The 11,452-nt window shown below is 46.0% G+C and overlaps 1 protein-coding gene across 1 annotated transcript in view; it reads left to right on the top strand.

Moving 5' to 3' along the window:
• LOC119331051 (lysine-specific demethylase JMJ30-like) overlaps positions 1-7,064 on the top strand; it is a 12,934-nt gene extending 5,870 nt beyond the window's left edge. The window contains exons 2-6 of the mRNA XM_037604220.1: positions 3,076-3,285; positions 4,242-4,373; positions 4,471-4,614; positions 6,106-6,198; positions 6,701-7,064. Of these exons, the coding sequence (XP_037460117.1) occupies positions 3,076-3,285; positions 4,242-4,373; positions 4,471-4,614; positions 6,106-6,198; positions 6,701-6,892 (771 nt within the window). The 3' untranslated portion in view covers positions 6,893-7,064. The remainder of the gene's footprint in view (positions 1-3,075; positions 3,286-4,241; positions 4,374-4,470; positions 4,615-6,105; positions 6,199-6,700) is intronic.
• Positions 7,065-11,452: the final 4,388 nt, after the last annotated feature.

Here is an 11,452-nt window from a genome sequence, read left to right as displayed (position 1 = left end):
TTCTCTTGAAACTTATGTAGATTTTAGCACCAGTTAGATAGCAAGCAATATACCCTACACATGCATATCTAAAGTATGAGCAGCGAAATGTAAATGACATGCAAGTGCAAGAAAGTAAGGGGTAGAGTTTAGGAGATTTTGCAAATGAAGGGTGACACAAAGATTTTTCCCGTGGTTCCGATAGGTGGTGCTATCATACATCCACGTTGATGGAGACTTCAATCCCTAAGGGGATAACGGCTACACAAGTCCACGGAGGGCTCCACCCATGAAGGGTCCATGAAGAAGCAATCTTGTCCATGCCATCGTGGCTTACGCCCATGAAGGACAAGCCTCACTCAGGGTAGATCTTCGCGAAGTAGGCGGTCTCCTTGCCCTTACAAACTCCTTGGTTCACTCCTCAAGCATTGGAGGTTCCCAAGTGACATCTAACCAATCTAGGAGACACCACTCTCCAAAAGGTGATAGATGATGTTGCTGATGATGAACTCCTTGCTCTTGTGCTTCAAAAGATAGTCTCCTCGACACTCAATCATGCTCTCACAGATTTGACTATGTGGTAGGAGAGGGATTTGAGTGGAAAGCAACTTGGGGAGACTAGAGATCAAAGTCCTATGGTTGGAGTGGAAAACCTTTGATCTCAACACAAGAATAGGTGGTTCTCTCTTAGAAAATGGATATAGAAGTATAAGCTTCGAACTTGCTGCTCTCTGAGAGTTGGTGGATGGGTGGGGGTATATATAGCCATCACCAATAATCCAACCCTAACACACCTTTATGCACACTTCAGTGGGACCGGGTGAAACCACTCGGTGAGACCAACTTGTACAAAAGGTTTGAACTTCAGGTTTTTCGGTGAGACCAGATGAAACCTCTCAGTGGGACCGAGTCAAGCTGACCTAAGCACTTTCCACACTTCGGTGTCACCGACTGAAAACATTCAAAAATTTCAATTGAATTTCAGTTACAACATAAGGTTGGCAAATGCTCTTTGGTGGGACCGAAGGGCCAACTCAATAAGACCGAGACGCTAGGTTTAGGTAGTGGCTATGTCAAGTGTATCTCGGTGAGTCTGGTTGAATGTGTTTCGGTGGGACCGAGATTGACTTTAGGGTTGTGGAGATAGATGAATGTGTGGCTGAGGGTTTGGAGCAATATCCCTAAGCACTCAGTTAGACCATCATCAAAACCTCATCCCCTTTTAATAGTATTGGCTTCCCTACAGACTCAATGTGATCTTTGATCACTTAACAAAAAATGTAGAGTCTTGAAGTTTTGCCAACGCCATTCCTTAGCAGCTTGAGGGGTCCACTTCTCAATCCAAAGGTTTGACTAAGTTGAACTCTTCCTGAAATATACTCAAGGAAGAACATTAGTCCAACAACATGTATGTTGACATGAATTACCAAAACCACCAAGGGAGTGAATGTGCTTTTAAGTTCCTATCACCGGCTCCTTCCAGGACGTCGTGTAGTGTGTCAATGTTGGTGACGACGTGGGAGGTGGGTCGGTTGATGAAGGTTGCCGGCCGCTCCTGGGCCTGACTAGGAGCTAGGCCCTAGAGGATAAGCTTGTCGCAAGAACTGGTGATGAACTCCAGATTGCCAAAGTGGACAATTTGACCTAGTGCGAAGGTTTCGGCAAGCCTGAGATGGCCACTTGAATCGATGATATAGCACATCGCGCCGGACGCGGACATATGCCCCGACGCGAAGACACTTACTTCAATTGTAGATCTCATCTGATCTCAGCGTTCGCCACTGTCGGAGTTATTTTTGGCAGATCCCTCGAGAGGGTACTCTGTCCAAACGAGTAAATCAGATGGGAAACATGGAAGGATTTACCCAGATTCAGGCCCTCACGGAGGAGGTAAAACCCTTCTTCCTGCTTGGTTGTATTTTGTGTATAGGGGTTACAAAGATGATCGAGGGATTGAGTTCCAACTCTAGATTCTTGTGTATCGACTAGCTAGCCCCGGCTTATATGGGTGTCGGGTCTAGGGTTACATGCTCTTAGTCGGTTGCGGAGGGGTCCTCTGGACGTTGCCTTCCTTGTCGTGTACTCCAAGGCCTCTGAGCCCTTGTTGTCGGGCCATGGGCCGGTACAACGGCCCAGGCAGGAACCGACCTAGGGGGGCCTGGCCGGCCTACTCTGGCCGGTTTCCGGTATGATGAGGCACCCCTGGGCCATAACACCGTCAATACTCCTTTAGGCGAGGGATGTCCATATAAATGGATGTATTGTTGTGATATATTTGCTCCTATAGAAACCCAATTGGTGATGATGGTGTGTCTACCATCTGCCATTTCCGACCATCCGATCTGCACTAACGTATGCAAGGTAAGTTGTGGCATTTTTGCAAAAGACCCCACCACTCAGCTCCACATTTGCTGAAACCCCTTTATCTTTTCAGACCAGCCCCATCCCTTCCCACCTCATCCAAACACAGTGGGGGAGCCATCTCAAGTTTAGAGCCTGTGCAAGATCTAAGTGTTGCTAAGTTAATTAGTTTTTGCCCAAACATACTCTCACTTAGCCCAATTTTCTCTACTAGAGCTCCGTGGACTTGCACCATGGGAGCCCGGGCAACTGCCCCGGCTCACGGGGTGCTGTCTCCACCACTGTCCAAACAGATAAGAGGAACATACTTTGGGTGAATTCTAACATATTTTTTGTGATATATACCAAAACTAGTTTTTTAAAAAAAAATTGTGATATATACCAAAACTAGGGTATTAGTCTATTATGGGTCCATTGCAACACACGGACACCTTTGCTAGCAATTATTTCATCTTTGCACATTGTAGAACTTATGGGGTTAGTTTTCGCAGGTTTTTCCATAGCACTACTTTTCCTGTTTATATTTGTTTCAAACTACATCAAATTTGGAAGTTTCTTAGAGGGTTGCCCATTTCATAGGGTTTTGGTTTGGCAACCCCACTTAGTTTAAGCATATTGTACAAAATTATCATAGGATTATGGCCATATGATTTCTCCAATATATTATTATGTACTAATTAACTAATTATATTTAATCCTTTTTTTTGCAACGCTCTTAATGATAATCTGTCTCAGGCGCTCAAAGTTCTGCCGGTGAAATCCCTATCTTGTAAGCAAATCGAGCGGCAGACATGCATTTCTTTGGAGGCATTTATACATGATTACTTTTTACGTGAGTCCCCTGTTATACTCAGCGGCTGCATTGATCATTGGCCTGCAAGGACAAAGTGGAAGGACATAAAATACCTAGAGAGGATAGCTGGAGACCGCACTATTCCTGTCGAGGTGATTACTCACACACTTACGCTTTGCACATTGACCTGTCATGCAGCAAACAAAATCAATTCTAACATTTTGTCAACTAAACTACTTATGCATTGTGAAGCCCACTTTGCCTCCTTCAGAAAATATTAAAATTAAATAAATAAATATACTGTTAATTGGGAAATAATATGAAGTTTCATTCAAAAAGTGCATTGAATGATTAAATCTGATTCTACAGTAAATTGGCTGGTTTCCAGCAAGTGGCTCATATACTCAATTTCCATCTCCAGGACTTCAATCAAGCTTATCTCAGGAAGTATTTATTTTTGCATTCGCTTCTCTATCCCACATTTGTCCTCTTATTATTTACCTTACGTTCTTGTGTATGATATAAGCTTGAGATGTGCTACCTAGACTAGTTTTGACAGTAGCCAGAATTATGTCCTATTGACAGATTGTTTCACATGCTTCTATATACGGATATTTGCATCTTGCCTAGCCTATGTTTCGTTGTACTTCGAATCAGTCTATTCATGTTACCAATCATAATTTCTAGTGGTTTGAACCAACTCTTTTATACCACCCATCCATCTGCTACTGTTTTCCCCCTATATATGCCTACTTTTGGTTTTAAATCATTTACAAAGATTTTGTGGTATCTTTTTTCATATGCATCTAGTCTTGATTTCTTAGCAGTATTGTTTGTATATTTGAGACAACTCCCTGAAAGTGGCTTTTATATCTAACAGATCTTCAAAACATATGTATAAATCTTAAAACAGTTGCACACATATTTGTCTTTTGGCTACCTGTGAAGTTAACAGGTCATTCGTAAGCAATAGCTTGTTTGTGTTATCCATAAGAGTAGCTGGCTTGAATGAGTTAGGTCTTGTTTTTTGTCGAATACTGTTAAATGGATCCTTTTCCCTTCTGTTATGTAAGTTCTCAGCACACTGGTATAATTAATGATTTGTCAGGTTGGAAAAAGTTATGTTTGTAATGAGTGGAGGCAGGACCTTATCACATTTTCACAGTTTCTTGAGAGAATGTCGTCACCTGATTGTTCTGCAAACTTGACGTATCTAGCCCAGCATCCATTGTTTGACCAGGTAACCTATTCCTGAGAAGTTTGATCCTTTTTCTATTTTCATATGCGGACTTAGTTTCCTATCTAGTTATTGGGCGTTATTTTGTAATATTTGGCAGATAAAAGAGCTTCGTGAAGACATAGTGGTTCCTGAGTACTGTTATGCTGGCGGTGGGAAACTCCAATCGCTCAATGCTTGGTTTGGCCCTCATGGGACTGTGACACCATTGCATCATGACCCACATCACAACCTTTTTGCTCAGGTATCAGATGAATGATAACCAAACAGGTGTTACTGCAACTAGAGTTACACTTTATGGGAAATTGGAATTATGCATACTCTTATGTAAAGAATTTCTCTCTGAAATATGGGTCTCAACTTCAACAGAAGGGTATATGTAGTGCAAATTTCTCTCTGAAATATGGGTTCAACTTCAGGGAAGGGGCATATGTAGTGCAAACGAAGGTGTTAGTCACACAGAATTGGTGGATGAGGCCATGAGGGATCGGTGGACTAGGTTTTTTTGTTTTGAATTTCGAAACCTTCAATTTTTCTAACATGTTATGTGCGTTATTTGGAAATTAATTACCAGTCATGGGACCTTTAGTTCCCAAATCTGATTTATTCATCCTTCAACCAGTAATCTCCGGTTCTCTACATACTTTGCAGACTGCACTTAGATATGAATTTGACACCCCCATTAGGAAATATATTGAACCAAGCTGTCTCCTTTGTTGTTTCGTCTGCTTTTCAGTAGGCAGGCGTCCTCCTACTTAAATCAAGACCACACAGTCAACTCTCACAGAAACAGGCTATCTTATGCTCCTGATTTCAATTTTGAAACAAAAAAACAAAAATCACATATATTGAGTAAGACAGATAGATTGCATGGTTGCTATCATTAGTTGCCACAACAAACCAATGGTTCCTTGATATGTTTGTAAATTGTAACCATTCTCATATTAAGTAAGACAAATACTCCCTCCGTTCATAAATATAAGTCTTTTTAGAGATTTCAATATGGACTACATACAAATGTATATAGACATACGTTAGAGTGTAGATTCACTCATTTTGCTCCGTATGTAGTCCATATTGGAATATCTAAAAAGACTTATATTTAGGAATGGAGAGAGTGGATTGTATTGTTGCTATCATTAGTTGCCACACAAACTAATGGTTCCTTGATATGCTTAATGCTTGTAACCATCCATTTTGTATGGATGAGAATGCTTACTTAGTTGGACTAGTCTTTTTCTGTTTTTCTTTTGCTCCGAAAAGGGGTAATATCAGATTGTCAGTATTCATTCAAGCCAGTTAAGTGATTACTATTTTTTTTAAATCACCTAAATTTGTGTTCATGTTTTTCGTATTTTCTTTATTTTTTTAAAAAGTTGGCTGCACACGGACCAGTACGCTGTGAACTTGTTGAAGTTATATCTTTCCACTGAAAACACATGTTATTCACAGTTTTGTAATGAGAGGGGCGGAGCTAATTGTTATATTCGCTTGCATGCTCAAATTAAGATGTGTGGTGAGATTCTTTCGTGCAGCTTAACATAGGTTTAGCAAAACATTACGCTAATTTAAATTCGATCTGGAGATGGCCGTATCCTGGCACCTATTCCCAGTGTCTGCCGTTATTTCCTTTAGCTATTTATAAATCAGCTACTCCTACTAACTAATTGTGACAATGGGAGTGACAGATTTCATTTAGGTTCTAAATAAATCTATTATATGTGTTTCTTGACAGGTCTTGGGCAGAAAGTATATTAGACTCTATCATGCTTCCATCTCCGAGGATTTGTACCCTCACATGGAAACTATGCTAAGCAATACGAGCCAGGTGCGTGGTCTGTGTCAGATAACTATGCAGTGGTTGGAACAGATGTATTTCTAGATCAATGTATGGGTGAAAAATATTTGTCAGGCAAAGAAAGTAGAACTAGATCTCTAGCTTCTACTCCCTCCGTTCCAAAATAGAAGACTCAACTTTGTACTAACTTTAATACAAAGTTAGTATAAAGTTGGGTCATCTATTTTGAAACGGAGGGAGTAGTACATAACTTTTTTTTCGTTTACCTGCCTTTTGTACTTTTCCGGAAATTGCGATGGCACAGTTCCATCATGCCCAAATTTGTTCCGAAATCTGCTGTGAGCAACCTTGATGCTGAGCAAGTTTGGTAATCAATATTTGACCACGTATCATCCTCCTGTTCAACCTTGCTTTGTAATTGTCCAAGCTATCCATGTTCCTCTCGCCCTAAAGCTATGTGCTCTGTTATTTCTTTGAATGATATTGATCTTCATGAGACTATTGTACAAACAATGTCTCTGCACTTTTGCAGGTAGATCTTGACAACATTGATGTTAAGGAATTCCCAAGGACAGAAGATCTTGAATTCATGGACAACATATTGGAGGAAGGTGACCTGCTTTACATACCACCAAAATGGTGGCATTACGTGAGATCTCTTTCTACCAGTTTCTCTGTTAGCTTTTGGTGGCGCACGTCAATTCTTCCTTCACAGGGTTCATGACTTTAGTGTTTCTATCATCAGGTGGTAGAAAGTTTTAGAAAAAACTTGATTGAACCCATGTTTCATGATCCCCTATTTGTGTGGGTAGCGTTGCTACATTGGGTGTATATCATTATTTTTGTGACAATGATTTAAATATTTGACCGCTAGCATACAATTTACTAGCGGGTACTAGTGTGTTATTGCTCTTACTCCTTCTGTTGCTATGTACATGGTGCACATACGTTTTGAGGTTCAAGTTTGATCAATAAAACGCACTTGTCACACAAACTATAAAATTCAATTTGTATTTAAATTAGTTTCCAATGATATAATTTTTATAACATGCAACTTATGTATTATCAGTCAATTTGATGGTCAAAATTTTATCATGAAATACATGAGCACCATGTAAACAAGGATAAGAGTTTTTTTTATCTGACTTCTTAACTTGAACATTCATTTATGGTTTAAATAAGTTCATTATATTCATTTAATGGTGTGTCCATTTTTTATATCTTTTTTGCACACCAATTCTCTTTGGAAAAAAGGGTTTCCGTAATTCCCTTGTTGAGAAAAACGCATGTTAATTTTTATAGCCGATTCATACATGTAAGAATACCAAAGCTAAGGCTTGCAATTTTAATAACTTAAACTCCAGTTGCATAAAACACTCGCGTGCAACTCCATAAAAAATAGAGATGAAAAGTGCAAACTTGTTTTTCTTTATCAACTGGCATGAGCTCTGACTTCTGATATAAAAAAAAAGAATTGACTAGTTTATAAGGAAAATTAGTCGCGATAAGGAAAACTGGTCGCAATACAAATGAGACCAATACACACCAACCCCGAGCCCGCAAAATCAAGCGAGCTGATGACCCCGCCACCCAAGCGATTAGGCACGACACCCTACAACAAGATCGGAGTCGCCGCTTCACCTTACAACCTCAACAACTGACACACACACACTGGCCCAAGGATGTGTTTAGACGAGTCGACGACTTTTGACACCCAAGTGATCGGACTGAACACCCAACAACGCGAAGGAGAACTTCGGAGATGCGGCTCCAACTTCCACAGTGATCCCGAGGCCGTATACCAGACTTTGCCGCCCAAGTGACAAGATTAGAGTCGCCGCTTCACCTTAGGCTGGTCATAGTGGGGAGTAATTTATACTAGTGTCATGCATATGACACTAGTCTAAATTATTATCTTCATAATACAAAGTAACATACTAATAGTGTCATAGAAGACTTCATTAATTAGTTTGTAGACTCATTTTGTCTTGAAAAGCGCTATATTATAGTAACATATTATGTTACCACTTCTCATTAACTACATGCCACATAAGCAAAAAATTCTCGAAGTGCGTTATGTTACTTGCTAAGTTACTTCCACTATGACTAGCCTTACAAACCTGAACAAGTCACACACACCCGCCTGAGGCCGTGTTTAGACGAGTCGACGACTCTGGCACCCAAGTGATCGGACTGAACACCAAACAATGCGAAGGAGAACTTCGGTCTTTCGGAGATGCGGCTCCAGCTTCCACAATAATCCCGAGGCCGCATACCAGATGAGTCGACGACTTTGCCACCCAAGTGACTAGACTCTCGACATCGCGCAACGCAAAGGTGATCTCCAAAGTCGTTGCTTCAGCTTCTGCATGGGCCCCGAGGCAGCACACTTGCCTAGCCGACGACAAAACCGCAAGACAACACAAACCATCGTAGTTTGATAGAAGACTAGACCTCCAAAGATGACGCCGCCAAGGGCGAAGCGATGGGAATGCGGCGCCTGCTTCGATCAAGGCCAAAGGTTGAGTTTCACCGGAGAGCTCAAGGTCCAACCGGCAAGGAAGGTGGAGGGGCTCCACGACGATGCCTCCAAGGAGGGCAATGACATATGAGGACTCCGTTGTCACCAACATCATGCGAAATCAGTGCTAGGATTTCACCTGGAGCTCATCGTACCCGTAGTCATGGTATCATGCCAAGTCATATGTCCGATGCATCATAGCCATGCGGTCCATGCACCTCATAGCTGCCAACTGTCGGCGTTCTGGAAACGGGGGTCCCCAGACTTGCCTGCCTGCGGCCTGCGACGTGGCTCAAAGGGGGGCCCAGCACGGCCCATCTTCATCAACACAGACCCAAGACCCTCGCGAGGGGCCAAGCCTCGCGGGGCGGACGACATGGAGCTTCCTCAGGCACAGCCTCGTTAGGCTGGCTCACGAGGAGGCGGAGAGGTCAAGGCGGGGTACCTCACGAGGAGCACGTGACGCAAGCCATGACGACCAAGGGTGCCAGGCGGGCGTCAGCCCGCGCAGTATCCTCCTTTCCTCTTTGGTGCAAAGGGAGCAAGCGCAGGCGAGAGCATCAAGCAAAGGCACCCGTTTCGGTGCAACGAGACCAAGACCAGTCCAACGGCAGGAAGGAAGTCATTGTGGAGCCCAAGCCAGCGTCACCACCAAAGCCTTTGGCAGGCGAGGACCAACTTTAGTCAGGATAAGTGTACCAGATGTTCCCCTTCAAAATGGCCAATTGTTGACGCCCTTCCCACTTAATATTTGGGAAGAGGCCCAGGGCCTTTGCCTATAAATAGGACTAGCCACCCCCAGGGGAGGGGGATCGGGAAAACGGAATCGGAAAGGGATCGAAATCAGAGAGAGAATCAAGAAGAGAGAGAGAGAAGGGTGACCGAACTCCTCCTAGCAGTTCATCCCCTCAGCCAAGAACAGACCCTTGCGAGGCTGTTCTTCCTTGTATTGCTCATCATTATCAGCCCAAGAGGCAATCCACCACACCACACACTGGAGTAGGGTATTACACCACAACGGTGGCCCGAACCAGTATAAACCCTGTGTCTCTTGTGCTGTTCTTTCCATAGCTTAGATCTTAGCGAGGCGGAGGGGCGCAGGTAGGTAGAAGACGAAATCTCCGCGCGCACCCCAGTGTTCGAACCTCAAGGGTCTGCCGGAACCCGAAATCCGACATTTGGCGCGCCAGGTAGGGGTGCGCCGGAACTCGTCTTCCACCACCCCGTTCTCCTCCGACCATCGCGTCCATGTCTGACGCTCGTCGGGCCCGCGTCGAGCGCCGGGCAGCTCTCGCTTCCAGCGTCGCCCAGACGGCTCCTGTCGGTGGGCGTCCTCGCCGTTCCCCGTCACCTGCCGTCAACGCCGCCACCGGCCCGGCGGGGGACGAGCAGCAAGCGTTGTCTCAGCATCCGTCCGTGCAGCAAAACGGTCGCACCGCTACTCCCTCGCTCACCCCAGCTGGTTCTTCGTCCCGCGCGCTCCGCGCACCCATGGAGGCTCGAGCTGCGCTCATCGCGGCAAACGAGCTCCTGTGCTACCGTCCCGTCGACGACGTCTACGAAGAATGGCTCGACCGCGTCGCCGAGCTCGTCCGCGCCGCAGGGGGCTCTCCTGCGCCGTCCGTTCCACTGCACCGCACCCCGCCCCGCGCGGGCGACGAAGCTCCGGCGGCGCCCCAGCCGCCTCCTCCTCAAGAAGGCGCCATGGCTCCAAGGCGCGTGGCCCCTGGGCGAAACCCGCTCCTTCAGGTGCCAGCGCGGCAAGAGCAGAGCTGCCAAGAAGTCCCTCGCCCGCAAGAAGCTGCCCGGGCGCTCCCTGCTCCAGCACGTCGCGACCATGCTCCTGCTCCTGCACGTCAAGACCCCGTGCTGCTCCCAGCTGCAGCGTGTGGGGACATGCAAGACCAAGATCTCCGCCACCCAAGGCCTCCCGTGGCCACAGCAGGCTGCCATGCCTTCACCACCGAGCTACGCAGCGTCGCGTGGCCCGGCAAGTTCAAGCCAGACCTGCCTCCTCGTTACGACGGCACGGCCGACCCTGCGGAGTTCCTCCAGCTCTATGAGCTGGGCATCGAAGCTGCCAACGGAGACGAGAAGGTCATGGCGAACTGGTTTCCCATGGCGCTCAAGGACGGGGCCCGCACCTGGCTCCAGGCACGATCTCCTCCTGGGACGAGATGCGCACCCGCTTCATCGCCAACTTCCAAGGTACTCGCGACCGGCTACCCGCCGTGAGCGACATGCGCCACATCAAGCAACAACCCGGAGAGACCCTGCAGAAGTACATCCAGCGCTTCAACAACGCACGCCTCAAGATTCCCAAGGTGACCGAGGAGGCCATCATCTCAGCCTTCTCCGACGGCGTGCGCGATGTCAAGATGAAGGAGGAGCTGGCGATGCATGAAGACCTGTGCACTTCCTTAGAGTTGTTCAACTTGGCGACCAAGTGCGCCAGGGCTGAGGAAGGGCATCTCTCCCTCCTCGAGCTGCCTGCCGCAGACCCAGAAGAGAAGAAGCCCAAGGCCAAGGATGTGAAGCGCAAGGGGGCTGCCGTGCTCGCGGCAGAACCAGACACCAAGCGGGGCAGAGATCAGCCCGAATCTTCCAAGGGCAGCCGGTACTGTGTGTACCACGACCTTCACACCCACAACACCAACGAATGTCAAGAGCTCCGAGCCGTGCGAGAAGGAAGGATCGGCCGTCGTCCCGACCGCGGTGACCGGGGCTACGGTCGAGGAGGAGGAAGGAACGCAGGACGCTGGG

The sequence above is a fragment of the Triticum dicoccoides genome, chromosome 7A, assembly GCF_002162155.2.
Source record: "Triticum dicoccoides isolate Atlit2015 ecotype Zavitan chromosome 7A, WEW_v2.0, whole genome shotgun sequence".
Classification (NCBI taxonomy): domain Eukaryota; kingdom Viridiplantae; phylum Streptophyta; class Magnoliopsida; order Poales; family Poaceae; genus Triticum; species Triticum dicoccoides.
This window is presented reverse-complemented; position numbering and strand designations above follow the sequence as displayed.